General features: G+C 39.9%; 1 protein-coding gene across 1 annotated transcript in view; it reads right to left on the bottom strand.

Annotated features, from left to right (window-relative positions):
• Window positions 1-22,017, bottom strand: part of LOC145346986 (lethal(3)malignant brain tumor-like protein 4) — a 329,699-nt gene that overhangs the window by 240,492 nt on the left and 67,190 nt on the right. The window contains exon 5 of the mRNA XM_080194871.1: window positions 13,884-14,016. Coding sequence (XP_080050997.1) covers window positions 13,884-14,016 — 133 coding nt within the window. The remainder of the gene's footprint in view (window positions 1-13,883; window positions 14,017-22,017) is intronic.

Here is a 22,017-nt window from a genome sequence, read left to right as displayed (position 1 = left end):
AGTTTCTTACAGAATGGATACTGCCATTACATGGACATTGTTTTTGAATAATGCAAGGCAACATCATTTATAACACTGACAGTACTCTCTGCGCTAATAGCAAATACATATTCAGATTAATAAATCTCGTGAGTTGTACCATGACATGCACAATATGGTTTGGATTTAGGAACTGGAACCTTCCAGCCGTTTACGCCAGCGTGAATTTCTGGTCCCTCTGCAATGAATGAAGACTTGGCCAAACACTGAGTTCTCTAACCTTGTATGCAGCAGTAGTGAGAAATGAATGACCATAAGATTACGCCCTATTTATTAAACCCAGATCTTTTTCAATCTTTGGTCCATGCAATGTTATCTAACCTCTAACAGCATAGGAGACATATGAATGAGAGTGGGAAAAACAATTAGCGTGGAGACTCCTGTTGGGAGGTATTGCCTTGTTATGTATGTGGTGTCTATCTTTTTAACAGAAGGGACTGATGGAAATTGAGAGTGAGTGATTACATCAGAGGATGTCCTCTCATAGAATCAGAGAATCCCTACAGTGCAGAAGGCGGCCATTCGGCCCATCAAACCTACACCGACAACAATCCCACCCAGGCCCTATCCTTCCCATATGTTTAACCTCTTAATCCCCTGACACTAACCTACACATCTTTGGACTGTGGGAGGAAACCAATGCAGGCACAGGGAGAATGTGAAAACACCACACAGACAGTGACTCAAGCTGGAATTTGAACCTGGATCCCTGGCGCTGTGAGATAGCAGTGCTAACCACTGTACTTGCCCCAAAAGTTTCTCAGGGAGAATCTTTTAGCAGCAATGTTGTAAGCACATAAAGACTTGAGTTCTGCTCCAGCACAGCCCAGAGCTGCAAACCTCCTGAACCTAAATTTCTCTTATGAATAAATACCTTTTGTTCTTAATAAAGCCTCAAATCTCTTGACACAACATAAGAGCCACAACATAACATAGTGGCGACAAGATGGAATCAATTGAATGGCAAAGCCTACCTGTGAGTATCTGGTTTAACTGAAGTTGGAAAAGAGGAACACCTCTTGGGCGAATGAACTCAGTGAGAGTTGTTGAGCTAGTGCCGGACTCTGAGGGGCAGTTGAAGTACGAATCTGGTGTAGCCAATGAGTAAAGAGATTTAGAAAGATAAGAAAAATTAAAACGAAGAGCGATTAGCCTTCGGGAGCAAGGAAAATGAAACTTGAGTAAGAAGCAGAAAAGGACAATAAAAGGAAATAAAACTAAAATGTACTCTCCTTGCCCCCAAACTGCAGAAAGTGAATAACTGAGATTTGCCAGAATCCGCAGGATGTCTGGGTAAAGATCCCTGCACTGAGAGGCTACAGGCAGTGAAGTCTTAATGTTTTTAGATGAGGAGAAGTCCTCAACTTGCTAAAGAAAAAGAAGTTAAGTTAAAAGAATATAATGGTCTTGAAATGACAGCTATCTCTCTGAGTGAAAAAACAAAAAGAACGGCACACTTAGAGAAAAAAAACAAACTCCCTAGCCAGCTAGGAAAATGAAAAAAAGGCAGAAAAATAAGAAAAAGTCTTCTACCAAGAAAAAGAGGCAAAAGTTTTAAACAGGGTCTGAAAAGGAGGAGCTGGAATTTCCACCAAAACTGCAAAAACGCAGGAAAAGCACTGAGAAAGAGAAACATTAGCTGTGGCAGTTTAATAAAAAAAAGACAGTCTTAAAGTTATATTGCAATTAAAGTTCTACAACAATTGATGCAACAACTATAAGGAACAAGGGACAAGAAAAAAAGATAGAGAGCAACTCTGAAAAGATAGGGCAACTCTAAAGAAAAAAAAGGGCCATAAGCAATGCAAGACTCCAAAGAAGGAAACTAAGACCTCAAAAAAGAAGCAATGTTGGAGATCAGGGGAGGTAATAAGCCCTCAAGCAAGAGGCAGCGAAAGATCCCAGGGAGGCAGCAAAAGACCCCAGGAAGAGGGCAGCAAAAGACTTTGAATGATTAAGTGAAGAGTTGAAAGCAAAAATGAATTGTATCCCATCCTTTTGTATTAAAGTGAGAAGTTCCTTGAAGTCGTAGCAATGAACTACAAGCAAACAATAAAGCTGTAGTATGTCTGAAAGTAAGACAAGCCACAGAAAAAAACAAAAGTGAAGGAAAAAAAGAGTTAATAAACTTCACCCAAACCAGCAGCAGATAGAAATGAGTTAAATGTTTGTGACTCTACTTTAAATGAGAAACAGTCCAGTGATATCAGAGCTAAGGAAAAAAACACTATCACTATGAAAAAGCTAGAAGTACTTAGGAAATCTTTTAGGGCCAAAAGGAAGAGTACAACATTCACAGTGGTCAAGGAGTTAGATGTGAATAAAAAGTAAAACAGGCCGAGAGAATAAGCACTAGCAGAACTCAGCAACAGAGGTCATAGCATGGAATTCAAGAAGAATCAAGAAATCCCATGTAATGGATGCTGTCAGTTTCATGATTGGTGGGAGAACTGCTCGCCTCAGAGTGAAGCTAATCAAGGATTTGATCCACGGTGCTCACGTAGGACATCCTGTATCAACTGCTGCCAAGAGTAACACAGCGAAGTCTACAAAGGGATATAGATAGTCTAAGTGAGTGGGCAAAGATCTGGCAGATGGAGTACAATGTTGGTAAATGTGAGGTCATCCGCTTTCGTAGGAATTACATCAAAATGGATTATTATTTAAATGGTAAAAAATTGCAGCGTGATGTTGTGCAGAGGGACCTGGATGTCCTTGTGCATGAATCACAAAAAGTTGATTTACAGGTAATTAAGAAGGCAAATGGAATTTTGTCCTTCCTTGCTAGAGGAATGGTGTTTAAAAACAGCAAGGTTATGTTGCAGCTGTATAAGGTGCTGGTGAAGTGACACCTGGAGTACTGTGTACAGTTTTGGTCTCCTTACTTGAGAAAGGATGTACGAGTGCTGGAGGAAGTGCAGAGGAGATTTACTAGGTTGATTCCGGAGTTCAGAGGGTTAGCTTATGAGGAGAGACTGAGTGGACTCTGGCTATACTCATTGGAATTCAGAAGAATGAGGAGTGATCTTATAGAAACATATAAGATTACGAAGGGAATAGATAAAATAGAGGCAGGGAAGTTGTTTCCACTGGCAAATGAACTAGGATGTGGAGATGCCGGCGTTGGACTGGGGTAAACAGATATGGCACTCGATTCATTAATCGATAGTTCCGACACGCCACAGTGAAAAACCGCACTGACCTCCTCATAAGACAAACACAGGACATGGCAGACAAAGTACCTTTCGTCACCCAGTACTTTCCCAGAGCAGAGAAGCTATGACATCTTCTCCGGAACCTTCAACATGTGATTGATGAAGACGAACATCTCGCCAAGGCCATTCCCACTTCTTGCCTTCAAACAACCGCACAACTTCAAACCTCTGCAAGACGTGTCGGATCATCGACAAGGGTGTCATCATCTCTCGTGAAAACACCATCCACCAGGTACATGGTAAATACACTTGCAACTCGGCCAACATTGTCTACCTGATACGCTGCAGGAGAGAATGTCCGGAGGCATGGTACATTGGGGAGACCATGCAGACACTATGACAACGGATGAACGAACACCGCTCGACAATCACCAGGCAAGACTGTTCTCTTCCTGTTGGGGAACACTTCAGCAGTCACGGGCAATCAGTGTCTGATCTTTGGGTAAGCGTTCGCCAAGGTGGCCTTCACAACACAGGACAGCACAGAGTCGCTGAGTAAAGACTGATAGCCAAGTTCCACACACGAGGACAGCCTCAACTGGGATCTTGGGTTCATGTCACACTATCTGTAAGCCCCATGACTTGCCTGGGCTTACAAAATCTAACTAACTGTCCTGTCTGGAGACAATACCTATTTCTTTAACCTGTGCTTAACCCTCTCTCCATTCATGTTGTCGATACCTTTAAGGCTTGATTACCTGTAAAGACTCACATTCCAACTATTATTTTATAAATTGAGTTTCTGTCTTTACATGCCCTGTTTGTGAACAGAACTCCCGCTTGCCTGATGAAGCAGCAGCGCTCTGAAAGTTAGTGGCTTGTGCTACCAAATAAACCTGTTGGACTGTAACCTGGTGTTGGGTGAAATTAAAACCAGGGGGCATGGCCTCAAAATCAGGGGAAGCAGACTTAGGACTGAGTTGAGGAGGAATTCTTCACCCAAAGAGTTGTGAATCTGCGGAATTCCTCGCCCAGTGAAGCAGTTGAGGCTACCTCATTAAATATTTAAGGATAGATAACTTTTTGAACAGTAAAGGAATTAAGGGTTATGGTGAGCAAGAGGGTAAGTGGAGTTGAGTCCACGAAAAGATCAGCCATGATCTTATTGAATGGCAGAGCAGGCTTGAGGGGCAAGATGGCCTACTCCTGCTCCTAGTTCTTATGCTCATATGGTGATTAGCACTGCTGCCTCTCAGTGCCAGGGAGCTGGGTTCAATTTCAACTTTGGGTGACTGTGTGGAGTTTACATGTTCTCTCCATGTCCATGTGGGTTTCCTCCAGATGTTATTTCCTCCCACAGTCCAAAGAAGTGCAGGTTAGGTGGATTAGTTATGCTAAACTGTGCCTTAGTGCCCAGGATGTCTAGGCTAGGGGCATTAGCAAAGTAAATGCGTGGGATTAACGGGATAGGGCAGGTTGGACCTGAATGAGATATTCTGTTGGAAAGTCAATGCAGACTTGATGGGCCAAATGACCACCTCCTACACTGTAGGGATTTTATGATTCTATGTCACCGAATCGTTCATGCAGAAATTAGAATACAGCTATCATTTACCAGAGCCATTATTGGGAATTCTCTAGAGATCAAACTGAATGATTGAATTACTAATCATGAGGAAATTACAAATGAGCTGGAGAAATTAGTATTCTGCAGAGAGGGTGCTGTGGAGGACATAGCAACGGACAAACCCAACGAGAGAACGGAACTGTTAGCAATTCAAGAGAATTGTCTAATTAAAAAAAGACAAGAAGAAAGAAACGTTGAATGTAGAAGTAGAGTTCGATGCAACTACTACAAAAACAAATGTGGCAGTTGGCTCAAAACATGCAAGCATAAGTAAGAAGAGATTGTTCCCAAATGTTGTTAGAAGAGAAAAATGGATTCACCTTGAAACTGCTAAACCGAAATGGATTGCAAAAGCAGATGCATTGGAATAAAGAACTACTCTTTATAACTAAGCAGAAGGAAGTGTAGTGGAGGACATGCTCCTGTCTACATTAATGTGGATGAAGTAAAAATGGTCGAGAGCTTCAAATTTTTAGACGTCCAGATCACCAACAACCTGGCCTAATTCCCCCAAGCTGACACTATAGTTAAGAAAGCCCACCAACGTCTCTACTTTCTTAGAAAACTAAGGAAATTTGGTATGTCCACTACAATTCTCACCAACGTTTACAGATGGACCACAGAAAGCATTTTTTTGAGATGTATGACAGCTTGGTATGGCTCTTGCTCTATCCAAGACTGCAAGAAACTACAAAGGGTCGTGAACAAAGCCCAGTTCATCATTCAAACTAGTCTCCCGCTGATTGATACTGTCTACACTTCCCACTAGCTCAGAAAAGCAGCCAGCATAATTAAGGGCTACATGCAAACCAGATATACTCTCTTCCACCTTCTTCCATCAGGACAAATATTCAAAAGTCTGAATTCACGTACCAACCGACTAAAGAACAGCTTCTTACCTGCTGCTATCAGACTTTACCTCGCATTAAGTTGATCTTTTTCTACACCTGAGCTATGACTGTAACATTATATTCTGCACTTTTTCCTTATCTATGAATGGTATGCTTTGTCTGTATAGTACGCAAGTAACAACACTTTTCACTGCATGCCAATACATGTGACAATAATAAATCAACTCAAATCACAAGATGGGTTGATGAGGAAAAGGAAATGAAGAGATTGATAAATTAAGCCACTCAGTTGGAGGAGATATGCTAGAGAGAATCAGCCAAAGCAGATTCAGGCAGAGAAAGAAAATGAGATTATATGCCAGAACAAGATTGCTGAAATGGTTACGCTAATAGAAATGCACAAGAACCAATATGATAAAATGATCGATAAGAAATCATGTCAAATAGAAATGCTAGAACGAGAAGGAGCTTTATTATATGACCTAATAACAGAAATAGAATATTGTTATTGGTATGACAACTGTCAAAAGTGGCAAACCAAAATTGTGCAACAAATGTCAAGACGTAAGGCTGTATTATATTGCAATGACAGTACCTCCAAGCATTGTAGAGCATATAACCAGCAGGCTATTGTCTAGTTCAAATGATCAAACAAAGAAAGGATGCTACTAAAGCATGGTAGGAAATGTGACTAACTTCAGGACAGAAGATCTGAATTTCAGACTGAGTACGTGGACTGTTTTGTTTACTTGTGACAAATGTCTTCGGTTTTACAATGGGCAACAAGTAATTCTAATCAATCAAATGAACAGGAAACAGATACAAATGGAGCCAGAAGATTGATTTTGAGCACTAAGATAACTGCCCTAAGGTCAAGTAGCCTATAATAAACCAATCTGAATGACATGCTTACATACAAAAATGCATGTGTTTCAGCCAGGCTCAAAGGATAAATATTGAAGTTTTGAAGAACATAATCAGAGAAGAATAGAAGAAGAAAGCAACTTCAAGCTGTAAACTTGATGAAGTCGATCCCTCTCCATGCCTATCCAGCACAAGTGGATAGAGATACCCCCACAGGTTCATTAGATAAGTAGTTAAAATCTTAGTTTGTAAACTTATTATAGTAGATTTATAGGGGAATAGAAGCAATGATATGTGATACAATGCAACAGAGTCATAAGTATTTAAGGGTTTTTTTACACTTTCTAAATAAAGATTTGATTTAAAGATACAGTTTCTGTATTTATCAATTACCTGGAGCAAGAGTCTTGATTAACAACAGACAGATTAAGGATCAACAGTGGATTGGAGATTGATACTGTCTGCAGAGTAAAGGTTGCAGTCCTTGGTCAACGTACAATCTAGGACAAAACTCAAAGTAGCAAGCCGATATGAAAGAATCCCATACAAGACTATATCTGGAACTGTGCATAGCTGAAACTTTTCAGAAGAGTGTTATGTTAAAAGCAAGGCTCAAGATCCAGTCATTGAACAATCACGATATCGATTTGCAAATGTCTAACTTGCATATATGTTTATTCAGAATGTGGGTTGAATAAGTCGATTTTGAAGATTATACAAAAAAGTTAAAGGGGGGGAGAATGTTGTGTATGTGGCATCTATCCCTCACCCGACTTGAGGGATCAATGAAAACTGAGAGCGAGTCATCAGGCCAGATGGTGGACTACTGTCTTGGGAAGAATCTTCCAGCAGCTATGTAGTAAGCATGTAAAGATGGAGCTTTGCTGCAGGATCTTGTACTTAAATTTCTCTTATCAATAAATGCCTTTGTTCTTAACATGGCATTGTCAAGATTTGAGGCTATCAGAGAACACAACACAACACGGCTGAAGAGAAGACATGGATTGACTGGAATACCCCCATCCCCATGACCTAAAAACCAAAAAAGCAAGCAGCACCCTGAAAATCATGGGAGAGGATCAACTGATTGAGCGTGCTACTGATGTCCTGTGACATCAGTAGCATCCTCATCCAATTTTAGAACCCAGTAGTGCAGAACGTATGCGAAAGAGACATGCAGTACCTGGCATTCGTTGAGCCAAAAGGTAAGTATTGACTTTTTGACGATAGCAGCCTGTTGTTCATCCCACCCATCCCATTCTCCATGTCTTGTTCAGTACTCAAACACAGCACACTGTATAACCTATTGTGGTGACTTGGACATTCTTCTTGGTATCCTTCTTCTGTCCCAGCAGTCAACTGACCCTTTGTTGATGAGGCTCTATCCTCAAAATGGACCAGGTTTCTGTGGTACATTTGGAGAGCACATGGAGGGTAAATCTACCCTATTGTCTCACATGACAATGTTTGCTTGGATATGGTAAAATAATGGCTCTAGCTCATAACACCAAAGATCAGCAAGAACTAGGAGAGGAACCAGAAACCAGTATTCAATCCTTAGGCATGATTATACTCCTACCATTCTCTCTCACTGTTGATTTTAGCACTTTGAAATTTGGTAAGTACTTATTTATTTATAAAGGTGTAAACCGACGCAACAGCAGTCTTTTCTACATACAGGTTTCAATTTAACTAATATCTATCGAGTTGATGTATGATGATAGTTAAAAAGGATTGCACTAATCCAGTTTACCAAATTCAAATGAGCAATTACTCTCCTTGATGACTTATATAAATCATTGTACAATTCCTCACCAATCAAGTTTATACATTCAGTGGATAAGATACATGGATAAAAATGCTGCTCTATGAGCACACCACATACACAATCTAATGGTTTGGAGATAGCTAGTTACATACAAATTACAGTTTTTTTGAAAAAAAGTTGAATTGAAACAGATGATTTATGAAAAGTATGGCATTTTAGTTCCAGGATTCTTGTGTGTGTGGAATGTAATAGCTGATTGCTTTGTTACTTCACAGGTAAATAAATCTTTGAAAAGCTCTATTAGTGGAGCTAAGCACACACAGCACTTCAAATGGATGTTTTTGGGTAATCTCAATTCAGCCTCCAGTGCAATCAGCGCAAAATTGCAATCAAAAGTTCCACTAGTCAGCTCTTACTGGATACTCCTGTTCTGAAAAGGCATGAGAGAAGAATATCCAAATTGGAGAAAGCACTCTGATTCAGGGACTTCACCGAAAGTGGAAATTATTACAATCCAACACTATCAACAGGGGAGTGCATCGAAGAACCTGTGAGCATGCAGACCATCATCTTCAATCATTTATCTTAATAGACAGAAAATCACAAACAACATGCCTACAGTTTCCTTAGATGCTTCACCCCCTGCTCTGCAAGTTCCACATGAGCACCAGTTTGCAGAACCACCCAGACATTCAGAGTCAGTCTGGTTTTCACCCAGCTCATGTCACAGCTATTTGGGATATATTTACTGCTGCGGCCAGTCTCAAATTAGAAAATATTTTCTGATTAGAAAGTCACTCAATCAGTGACAAACGCAAGCCAAGAATGAGTTTTTAAGGTTGCAAACAAAGCACAGATTCATAATCAAAAAATAAATAACTTTAAATGTCCATTCCCTTATGGTAAGCATACAACACAAGTACAATCGACAAAATTAACAAGTTTAATTTGCAGCTCATTATTTATCACTTATTATTTAGGGGCAAAGTCTTTTCTGAAAACTCTCATGTTAATTTCCAACGGCTGTTCTATAATTAGCTATTTCTTCATTTCCTGAGCTCTAAATCTTCACTTTCTACACCCTCCATTCAATAACCTTGGACAGCACACTTTCACAGAGGTTCTGCCTTTACTCTACTGTAATTTTCGTAGCACAGCCACAGAAACCCTGCAAATACACCCTTGTTTTTCTGGATTGCAGTCATGATGTGGGTGTGCCGGCGTTGGACTGGCGTAAACACAGTAAAAAGTCTGACAACACCAGGTTTTAGTCCAACCTATTTATTTGATAATATACTCACTAGCTTTCGGGGTTACCCCCTTCGTCAGGTGAATGGAGAGTTCTGGCCTCAGACAGAGCATATAAAGCACAGACAGTTTAGAGATTACTGATTAAAATGCGAATCGCATTTTAATCAGTAATCTCTAAACTGTCTGTGCTTTATATGCTCTGTCTGAGGCCAGAACTCTCCATTCACCTGACGAAGGGGGTAACCCCGAAAGCTAGTGAGTATATTATCAAATAAATAGGTTGGACTAAAACCTGGTGTTGTCAGACTTTTTACTTTCTGGATTGCCACAGCCCTTTTGCGAAAATTGCTGCAGATGATCAGCAGAATCCCACAGCAACTGCTCCCGATGTTTTTTACTTGCCCACCGCAAGATATATTTTCTGTAATTCTTGCATCTTTACCATTTTCAGACCCCTTTTTTTATTCATTCAGTATACTGGATATACTCTCTTCCACCATCTTCCGTCAGGAAAAAGGTACAAAAGTCTGAGTCGTGTACCAACATGATTCAAAACAGCTTCTTCTCTGCTGCCATCAGACTTTTGAATGGACCTACCTCGTATTTAAATACACTTCAGCTATGACTGTAACACTATATTCTGCACCCTCTCCTTTCCTTCTCTATGTATGGTATGCTATGTCTGTATAGCACACAAGAAACAATACTTTTCACTATATACTAATACATGTGACAATAATAAATCAAATCTTTTTAATTATCGAAGTTTATGTTTAATAGTCCTCTTCCCTACTATTTCTATTCATTCCATCAAAATCCATTTAAGAACATAAGAACATAAGAAATAGGAGCAGGACTAGGCCATCTAGCCCTTCGAGCCTGCCCCGCCATTCAATAAGATCATGGCTGATCTGTCGTGGCTCAGTTCCACCTTCCTGCCCTCTCCCCTAAATTTGTTACCAATCTAAATTTTTTTCTTTCTAAATCATGGTTTATTGAAAAACTGTGATAATTTCAGTAAAGAAATTTGTGATAATTGATGCAATTTAAGGACAAATGTTTCCTCCTTTTCCTACATGGAAACTCTCTGATTGTTAATTCCTACTAGTGTGTTGAAAGTGTCATTTAAAACTGCTTTGCATTTTTCTGTATCTCTTCCAGTTTTTCCGTTTTATCAATCATAATAATCTGCCCAGAGTCCACTACTTGCTGTTCCTTTCTTTATAACAAAGTGCATCATCATCCAACGAACAGTGAGCCTTGGTGTTCTAAATCTTACCTCAGAGGCCTGTGATTTTTGGATATGATAGATAAATTTTTGGACTGTGGAAGAAATCAAGGGGAATGGAAATGGGCAGGAAAACTGAATTATCAAAGATGAACTGTGAACTTACAGAACGGTGAAACAGGCTCAGGGGACTGTATGGCCTACTGTTCCAACTTCTTAGCTTCTTATTCAAGCAGTGCAGATACAAAACAATGTACATTTATATAGCATTTTTCACGCAAGGATATTTTGGCCTTGGAGGGAGTGCAGAGGAGGTTTACTAGGCTGATTCCGGAGTTGAGGGGGTTGAACTATAAGGAGAGGCTGAATAAACTAGGCTTGTACTCGTTAGAGTTTAGAAGAATGAGGGGTGATCTCATTGAGACGTATAAGATGTTGAATGGGATGGATAGGATAGAGGTGGAGAGGCTCTTCCCGCTCAGAAAGGACAGTTGGACTAGAGGGCACAGCCTCAAGATAAAGGGGGGGGCGGTTTAGAACTGAGTTGAGGAGGAACTTCTTCACTCAAAGGGTGGTGAATCTCTGGAATTCTCTGTCCGTTGAAGTGGTGGAGGCTGCCTCGCTCAATATTTTTAAGACGCGGGTAGAAAGGTTTTTGATAGGCAAGGGGATTAAGGGTTATGGGGAGAGGGCGGGAATGTGGAACTGAGCCACGACAGATCAGCCATGATCTTACTGAATGGCGGGGCAGGCTCGAGGGGCTAGATGGCCTACTCCTGCTCCTATTTCTTATGTTCTTATGTTCACACACTCAGGAATGCCAAAGCACTTTACAATTGATAAAAACTTTTGAAGTGTTGTCACTGTGGTAACTGGGAAAAGCTGAATCCAATTTTGTGCACTGACAGCAATTAGATTATTGATTAAGGATAAATATTGGTCAGGGCACCAGTCAGAGCTGACCTGTTCTTCTTTGAATGGTGCCATACAAGCTTTTACAATTCAAACAACAGGTGAACAGAAAGATATTCAATTTAATGTATTATCCGAAAGATGGCACTGAAGTATCGGCCTAGATTATATGGCCAAGTAAAGGGAGAGAGACATAAACCCACAATCCTCTTACTCAGAGATGGGGGTGCTACTACTGAGTCACAATTAGGAACCTAAATTCCAGAAAGCAGAGTGCACACGGTCAAAGCTCTTCTTCAGCTGAATATGGAATAACATGGCAGTGGTATTCAATAATGCTGGCTCAAACTGTTTCGAAAGAAAAGGCCAATATTGAACCAATACCTGCAGCAGAACAACAAATACAGTTCATCCTCAGATAAAAAAAAAGTCTGCCAGCCAAAACATGCTGTGTCACAATACCATTGTTCTTCTGTTCACAAAAATAAGAAAAAGAGAGTAAGGGACTGTAGGAGACAGGAAGTTAGACATTTTCTTTTAAACTCGGATTTGATGTAGACTGCTAGGACAAACAAGTCTGCAGTGTTGGTACGACCTTCATGCTAATTTAGAAAGCTCAGTTTCAGCAGCTCAAAACTGCACATCCATGAGGTGATCCTGGCCAAGCTGATCTGGTACAGCTACAACACTGAAATCTACTCAGCCGTGTGTAAGATTACCTAGGCACGTTCTGTCCATAAAAGGGGCCAAATCCAATCCAGCCAGTTACCGCCCCGTCAGTCTACCCTTAATCCGCAAAGTGATGGAAACTGTTGCCAAGATGCTATCAAGTGGCAATTACACAGCAATAACCTGCTGAACAATGTTCAGCTTGGGTTCTGCCAGGGTCACTCACCTCCTGACTTCATTTTTCCAGCCTTGATCCAAACATGGACAGATGAGGTGAGTTGAGAGTGATTGCCCTTGATGTCAATTCAGCATTTGACTGTGTGTGGCATCAATAAACCCCAGCAAAGCTGAGAAGGTATCTCCTCACCACTTTCATAAAGCTATTTGGTGATGAGCAACTAATGCTGGTCTTGCCAGTGCCACTCACTTCAAGAAAAAAAAGGATCAAAATCCCTTGGGACCCATTGTTCTAATGTTGCTCTGGTTAGCTAATATTTCACCCAACAACTCTTCCCATTGTTGACCCTCCATAGCTCATATTAGTTCAATCAAGTATCCATTAGTGTTGGCGGAACACATCTCTCAAGTCATACAGGAGTATTGCACCATAGGGATTACAATTGACAAGAGTAGCTTTTAGAAAACCGAAAATAGATGTCACAGCAGCTAAGTACAGAGAAAAAGAGGACACTGTAAAGAAGCAAAGACCAAACTGTTAAACAGCTATTCCAAGCACATTCCTGGATAAGATGCAGCAAAAGAGAGAAGGACTTCTGGGGTCATGTAACAGGACACCTCAGAAAATTATATTGTGTTCCATAAGCAGGAAGGTGGCAGCACTGTTTTCACCCAGAGCTCCAGGCCATGCCTGGAACATTAACCTGACAAAGATAGGCAAGGTAAACACTGGTAACTCCCTCTTTCCTTCCTTCAGTACCATTTTAACATCATCCTGTTGCTCAATTTGAAAATATACCTGGTTACCTAACTCTGCACATTGCATTATGGTTCATTCTCAATCTTACAGTTTATATTTTGCAACTCCCCCAACAGAATTATTTGCATGAAAAAGCTTTATATGTTCTTGCGGTTTCATTCTTATCTGGCATTCAGATTGTCACTCTGTACAACAGTCTCCAGGTGCAACAGAAAAAACACTGCTCCAAAAGCTATTACATCAAAAATCACTTCTCTAACTTCAAAGTGAACCTTCTGGGTAGCATCAAAAGATTTTGGGAACAGGTAGGAATCTTTTACTTTAATTCTAAGTTACCCATGATATATCATGATGGGTATTAGCTACTTCTACACTAATCATCCAGACATACTTTTTATTAAACTACAAGCAACACTGAACATTCATGAATGGCAACAAAGAGTACAGGTGGAAAAGAGTAACAATCAAATTTGCAGATGTCAAAAAAAATGACGCTTTTACTGAAATATCAAAGATGCATCAGAAATAGCTTGTAAACAATAGACCATCAGTAGTTTCCCTGAATGTTTCATGTTTCCTTACCTTGAATACTAGATTCATCACTGTAGGCATTCCTTCTTATAGCCGAATGTTCAGCAGCAATCAGTGCACTGGATTCTCTATCCTGTTCTTCAGTCGTAATAATCTCTAGGGCTCCAAATTCATTCATCTGAAACTAATAAGAAAATTAAAGATTTACTCCTATTTCAATGTAAGAAAATAATCACTTGGCAACTTTACAAACAAGAATAGTTAATAAAACAAAATGGTCCTTGAGATGGGAATGTGTTTGCACTAGTTCACTTGAATTAATGTTTGAACAGTGAATGGACAACATATGATTCCACAGCTAATAAGAAGAAAAGATTTCTAAAAGCTACTCATTATACATGATGGCTTGTGACTGTACAACAACAATACATTTACCGTGAATGCTAAATTCAATTTTGTCTTTATCCAAGAGTGAACTGCTCAAGAAATATTCACTCTTAAAATGAGATGTACTGTAACTGTAACCATCAAAAATCTTGAATAGAAATACATTTCTATTTATGCTCAGTACATTTTATTCTGATGTTAATGTTATTGTATTACATAACCTGTAAGTGCATTGTAGGACCTATCCTCATACTACTGATGGACTGACAAACAGGTAATGATTTTTCATGATATTGTATATGTGAAATCAGCGTAGACTGCCTCAACTTGCAACTTTCCCTCTCCAATCAACAGCAACCAATTTATGTACAGCAAGGTTCCCAAACTGCAGTGAGATAATGACTAGATAATCTGCTTTTTAGTGCCATTTGAAGTATAAATACTGAGCAGGAGACCAGGGGGACAATTCTCAGGCTCTTTTGCATCCAGTGTAAATCCTGCTATGTCAGGAAGATACCAGGAAATAGGATTAATATTAAGTGAAGAAAGATACGTTAGCCACAAAAATTTATACCCTCTCCTATGTTTCTGTAACTTGTATTGAGATGGATAGAAAACTGGTTGGCAGAGAGGAAACAAAGTGTAGGAGTTAATGGGTCCTTTTCAAATTGGCAGGCAATAGCTAGTATCCCTGAGGTATCTGACTACTGTATATTGTATTAACACACCATGTGTATTAATGATTTGGATGAGAGAACAAAATGTAACATCTCAAAGTTTATAGATGATATCAAGTTGGGTAGTGGGTGAACAGTGACGAGGATGCAAAGATCCTTCAGAATGACCTGGACAGATTGGGTGGGTATGCAAATCAATGGCAGATGCAGTATAATTTGGATAAATGTGAGATTATTTGCTTTGGAAGCAAAAACAAGAAGGCAGATTACTACCTCATTGGCTGTAAATTGGGAGAGGGGAGTGTGCAGCGGGACCTGAGTCTCTTTGTGCACCAGTCGCTGAAGGTAAGCGTGTAGGTGCAGCAGACGGTAAAGAAGGCAAATGGCATGTTGGCCTTTATTGCAAGAGGTTTTAAGTACAGGAGTAGGGATGTGTTACTGCAATTATACAGGGCCTTGGTGAGGCCACACCTTGAATATTGTGTGCAGTTTTGGTCTTCTTTTCTGAGGAAGGATGTTCTTACTCTCGAGGCGGCGCAGCGAAGGTGTATCAGGCTGATTCTGGGAATGGTGGGATTGATGTACAAGAAGAGATTGACTAGGTGAGGATTGTTTTCTCTGGAGTTCAGACAAATGAGGGGGGCGTTGTTCTCAGGGACTTATAAAATTCTAACTGGACTAGACAGGGTAGATGCAAGGAGGATGTTCCCAGTGGTGGGGTAATCCAGAACTAGGGGTCATAGTCTGAGGATTCAGGGTAGACCATTTAGGACAGAGGTGAGGAGACATTTCTTCACCCAAAAAGTGGTGAGCCTGTGGAATTCATTACCACAAGAAGTAATTGATGCCTTAACATTGAATGTATTCATGAGGTGGTTATGTATAGCACTTGAGACAAAAGGGATCAATGTTATAGGGAGAAAACAGGATCAGCCATGATCGTAATGCATGTTCAAAGGACCAAATGACCTCCTCTTGCTCCTATCTTCTACGTTTCTATGTTTTTGTGGGGGGCTACTGGTAAGGCAAATGTGTTGTTCTGAACATAGATATGTCTGGTCCTGACTCTGCACTTTAGAGACCAAGATGTTCTTGTGGACTAGCATCAAACAAGCATAAGGGCAATATCAGGAATTTCCAATTATTACCTTAGGATCAACTGTGGTGTGCCTGGTCAGATCAGCCACACCTCACCAATAAGCAGCTGAAATAGGTCCACCTGGAGAATCAGGCCGGACCCAATTTGCAGGAGGGAATTTTTTTTAAAATTGCTACAAAGTGTCTCCAGTATAAAGAACCACAGGAAGCACCTTAAGCTGCATGTGTAGCTTCAGCTGAACTTTATAGCTCCTTTAATAGGTAGCCGTCTTTGATTTTCCCCTGGTTGGGTGGTTCCTGTTAATGGGAGGCAAAAAATTAATCCTTCCCTGATGCATTGAAGTCAATAGATGTTGTCAATAGTTCTGGATTACCCCACCATTGGGAACATCCTCCTTGCATCTACCCTGTCTAGTCCAGTTAGAATTTTATAAGTCTCTGAGAACACCCCCCCTCATTTGTCTGAACTCCAGCGAAAACAATCCTCACCTAGTCAATGTGCCCCATTACAAATGGCAAACTGACTGTTCCCTCTGTCGTGCTGGATTTGCTGTCACTTCCATTTTCTCTAACCCAGTCTTGCTCTTGCGCCCCCAGTTTAAATTTTTTGAAACTTATTAGAAAAAAAGTATAATGATATATATGCAATCAGGATACTTCGCCTTGCCCCCTCCTTCATACACACACACACACACACACACACACACACACAGTCCATCTTTCTCTAAATGCTCAATGTAAAATTTAAATCAATAAAGTTATTCAGTTTGTTTTTGTTTAAATCATTTTAAAAAACTACTGTGGAAAATGCCAGAAAATACTTCAATTAGTTTAGTTAACAGAATGGTATGGATAGATGAATTCTGGAATGTTAAGCATGATGCATGCGCTCAAATTACAAAATCTATACTCAGTTCACAATTCAGTGCAAAAAAGAATCAAATTGAAACCCAGGTTTCTGGAAGAGCCTGTTTTCTGCAACTAAAGCATTTAATGGTGTATTAAAGAGTATAAAAGACTGTTTGATAAAGGCAAAATACTGCAAACGCTGGAATCTGAAACAAAAACGAACAGAAAATGCTGGAAAATCTCAGTCCTAAGGGTCATCCAGAGTCAAAACATTGGCTCTCTTCTCTCTCCACAGATGCTGTCAGAACTGCTGAGATTTTCCAGCACTGTTTGTTTTTGTTACAAAATATCAATGGATAAATATAATATTGTTGTGAAGCAAGTTTCTTTATTTTGTTTAAACCTTCATTTAGCAATGACCCAAGAACAAAACAGCGGTTGAAAGACTTGCAGAAAGAAAGCATTAAGCAATATCTGAGGACCCGGTGGCTGGACTGTGCATAGTCATAAGCTGACATAAGCAAAGCCCATTACAAAGTTTGACAGATGTAGACAATGGGTAAAACTTGATACAAAGCCATGAAGATGGAAATGCAGGCATATTGTGGATAAATTAGTCATAAGAACATATGAAAGCATGCAACAAAATAAAGCCATATATTAATCCATCAAAGCATTACAACACATTTTGAGTCTTCATAATGTTTAGAGCTAATGTGCAGAAGTGTTCAACGCGCAGTAATTTTTTTGGTGAGCTCTTCAATCCTGCATTCCCGAGTGGAGCGGAGAAATAAAGAGCAGACAGACAGACAGAGCTATGACAATGTACTTCGGAATCTCAAAACTGCACATCAAATAAGCACAGCTTCCTACTGGGACTGCAGAATTGGTGATTCTTCCCATTTTATATTAATAGTAACAGAGTGTTTCCAACCTTTTTTCCTCGCCCACAATTCTAAAATTCGTTAGGATAATAAACTAGGGTGAGGATAGATGTTTTTTCTAAAATATTTTTGGAAAATTTTGTGCTGTTCTGCAAAGGCGGCTGTGTGTGTGTGTAAGAGAGGAGGGGCTGTGTTAAATAAGCTGGGGAAAGACTAATAGAGACAACTTGGCTGGGAGAATTGAGAGATGAAAGGGTTAAAAGTGCTAAATGCAAAAATTTGTAATAAGAGGCCATGATGAAGTGGATTTAAAAGTAAATAGGTTAGGTTTAGAAATTTGCATTTAGGATAGATAGGGGCAGCTGTTAAATTTCAAAGGAACTTTCATAATTTACAAAGATTTCAGAAGTAACATGGGAAGATTATTAAATTTCATTGGACCCCAAAGGGGAGACAACAGGAAAACATTAAAGACTTTTATATTTTGGAAAAGTTGAGATCAAAGAGGACAATGGAATTGAAAATGAAAGGTAAAAAGGATATTTACATTAATGTGTTGAGCTGAACTGTGTTGCCTCTGTGGGGAAGATATCCTGGGAACAGATCTGTGCTGACAGAAGGTATAAAATCTGAAACAGCCATCCAGAAAACATAACACTCTTTTGTTTCAGGAAGCAGTCTTGTTTCTGAATTTTCTTACATGTCCACAGCAGAGTTTGAGAAGTTGCATGGTTTATCTTTACTCCAGTAACAGTGGGTTTGCCTTGGGTAAAATTACTGGATATTCAGAGTTAAAAATCTATAAAGGAGTGTTGGCGAGACGTTTACTTGTGTGCTCTGATTGTGAAGGCTCTGTTGGGAAGGTTTTGTACGACCATTTTAACAATGTAACTCTCATCTTGTGCACTTAGTTTTTAAAATCCCAAAAGAGTAACTTGAATTTTATAGTCCTGGAATCAGTAACTTTTTTCCATCATTTTCAGAATACAAAAAAAATTATGATTAGTAAGACAAGTTCCCCTCTGGGATTTGGCTTGCTCAGCTCATCTATTGTGGTTTAACACAAGCTGACGTACAAGCACAACCCCAAATAATATTTTAGTTTGATAATTCTAATCCAACCACTGGTTAAAAGAGAAATACGCGTTTCAACTCTCATCACATGAATATCACATGCTGTAAAGATTGCATAAAGGCTGCAGTTTATCAGGGCTCAGGACAGAAGACTCGAGAGGAGCTGCTTCATTCCATACACGAGCACAGGAATACCAGCAAATCTCACTTTACTGGGCACGGCAACAGACAAGGAGGGGGGTCAGAAGACAACCAGGCAAGTTCAAGGCTATGGGAAGGTAGCCACGACCCATTACCAGCTCATGTAGCTTGTCTACTGGATTTAACAGAATTACCTTAATTTCTGCAAGAAGTGTCGCACAACAGAATTATGCTTTATCCAAGGAAGCCATTGATGAACTCTTGGGATCACCTCTGCTGTCAAGCAGCAGCTAAAGAACAGGATGGTGAAAGGCAGTAAAAATAGGAATCCTTTTTTGTCAAACAATCTTTCCAATTCACCCATCAGATGGAGAATTATCCATGATTGACCAGTTTGCAGTTCAAGACTGCATAACCAAAGCCATCACTGCCTTAAATATGACACCATGAAACGGCAGGTACAGAAAGCGTTACAGGATTTTTTTCCCAAAGATGTGACATTCCAAGAATAGATGGCACCACAAACTGGCTCCTGTGGGTCATTGTGTATATATACACACACAACATAGCACAAAATTCATTAAGCAGAAATGATCCAGATGTTCTGCAAGTTCTGCGCATATTTTCCTGGGGACATCCATTGCTGCTCATGCCTTATAGGGTCCAGGCTATCAAGTTAAGCAGTTGGTTCCTCTGAGATATAGGTTATCTACTCACAATGTGGTTCCTGACACCACTAAGCATCACTCAGCAAGGAGCATGCAATATAATTCCTTACTGAACAGGCATTTTGGATCAAAGAATTAGAATGATTAAAACTCAGGCGATGAGGTCTGTTGAATTGGTACCAACTCTCCGCAACAGCAACTCAGCTAGTCCCACAATCCTCCCTCACCTCAAGGTCCTTCAATGTTTTCTCCTTAGGTGCTTATCCAATTCCTTTCAAAAGGCGTGATTGAGTATGCCTCACTACCTCCTAAGGCTGTGTATTCCAGATCCTATCCACATTAAGTAAAAGGTTTTTCCTCTTGGTGCTTTTGATTTCTTTGCCAATCACCTTAAATTTGTTTCCTCTGCCTATTTACTCTGTTCAGGCCCTATCTGATTCTGAACTCCTCTTTCAAATCTCCACTCAATGCCCTCCTTCCAAAGAACAATCCCATTCTCTCCAAACTATGTATCTAAACCTTTCAAACCCTTCCTGAATTGCACTGCCCAGGATCAGACACAACACACAACTTAAAATTCATCATAACTTCTTTGCTGCTGTACTCTATGCCTCAATTTCTAAAGCCCAGGTTCTCATACGTTTCCTCTACTGCTTCCACAAACTGCCCTGACACTTTCAACAATTTGTACACGTATACCGAGGTCACTGTTTCTGCACCTTCTTTAATACTGTACCCTTCATACGATATTGCCTCCCCTCGTTCTTCCCATCAAAATACATCACTTCACACTTCCCACATTACATTTTATCTGCACCTTGGATAGTCATTTCAAATGACTCTCTGTCTTCTTGAAGACTATCACTGTCCTCCTCACAGTTCACAATATTTCCAGATTTTGTGTTACCTGTAAATTGTAAAAATGTGCCCTGTATAACCCAAGCTTAAATTATGAATACATATTAAGTGGTCATTATTCTGAGCCTTGGGGAACCAAACTGTATACCTTCCTCCAGTCTGAAAAACAACCACTCACTACTGCTCCGTCTCTCAGACAACTTTGTATTGATGCTGCCATTATCCCTTTTATTCCATTTGCTTCAACTTTGCATGCAAGCCTATTGCATGGCACTGTATCAAGCACTGTTTGGATATCCAAATGAATCACCGCAACCCTCTTTATTACCTCAAGAAACTCAATCAAGTTAGTTAAACATGATTTTCATGTAATAAATCCAGGCTGGCTTTGCTTAATTAACCCACACTTGTTCAAGAGAGTGTTAATTTTGTTCCACATTAACATCTCTAAGCTTTCCTATCTTCAAACATAAATTGACAGGCCTGTCATTGCTGGATTTCTCCTTGCACCTTTTTTTTGAACAATGGTGTAACATTTGCAATATTCCACTGATTTATCAATGCTAACGACTCACTGTGCCCATCCTAGTCCAATGCTGGCATCTCTACATTATGGCTACCAATTAAAAACACACATCAGAAACTTTTATCCCATCCACAATTTAAATGTCTACATTAGGGCATTTTAAGTCCTCTAATATCACGACTCTTACGGCTCTTGCACTTCTCTGCAACTTCCCTGCAAATTTGCTCTTCTACACCTTTCACACTAGTTGGTCTGATCAATTAGTGGTTCTATTACTTCTATTGCATGGCCAGAGCGCTACAATTTACCACAAATAGTTGAAGTGCTGCACAAGGTATTTGTGAAATGGAACATGCCTGTCTGGTGATGAAACACAGCAATAAACCATGGTAGGAGCTGGAAGGAGGAGTTAATAGAAGCAGGCTATCTGCCCAGAAGGCAATATAAATCCACAATACTCCAATTAAAGACTTTTTCCCTCAAGGCCTGCCTTTCCATTCAACTTTATTTTTCTCTTTTTTTCATAAAGTGATCCTATTACAACTGAAAAGAATGCACTGACTGCAACATTTAAGTTAATTTGTTGTATCTTCGAGTAGTAGTGCAATGTGTATTTAGTGATGATGTGCTGCTGTGTTATCTCTTTGTGTTACATACAATATAGTGCACAGTAATACGGTTGGTCAATTTTCTAAATAATGTACTATCGTAATAAGTAGTTGTGAAGGTATCTTGAGAAATCCCCCCCCAAGGGTCTGCATATAATTTCACTGCCATTTATACCAACTGTCATGCGATCGTTGCCAAACAAGCATGCAAGTTTGTGCCAATTTCACTGCTAGCTGCAGTAATGTTTTCCTCCTGAGCTACTCATCCTGTCCTGTTATTCCTCACTGCCCCATTATTCCACCTCCAGGAACATCAGACAAAGTACATTCCCTCTCTTCATCTGACTGAAGACACACTTCTTCAGCTCCAGAACACCCAAAAGCACAAACAATAATAGTTATCGGACCACCTGAA

Source organism: Carcharhinus amblyrhynchos, chromosome 8 (assembly GCF_965287045.1).
Source record: "Carcharhinus amblyrhynchos chromosome 8, sCarAmb.v2.hapA, whole genome shotgun sequence".
Lineage (NCBI taxonomy): Eukaryota > Metazoa > Chordata > Chondrichthyes > Carcharhiniformes > Carcharhinidae > Carcharhinus > Carcharhinus amblyrhynchos.
Note: the sequence above shows the minus strand (reverse complement) of the source record. Positions and strands in the feature narration are given on the sequence as shown.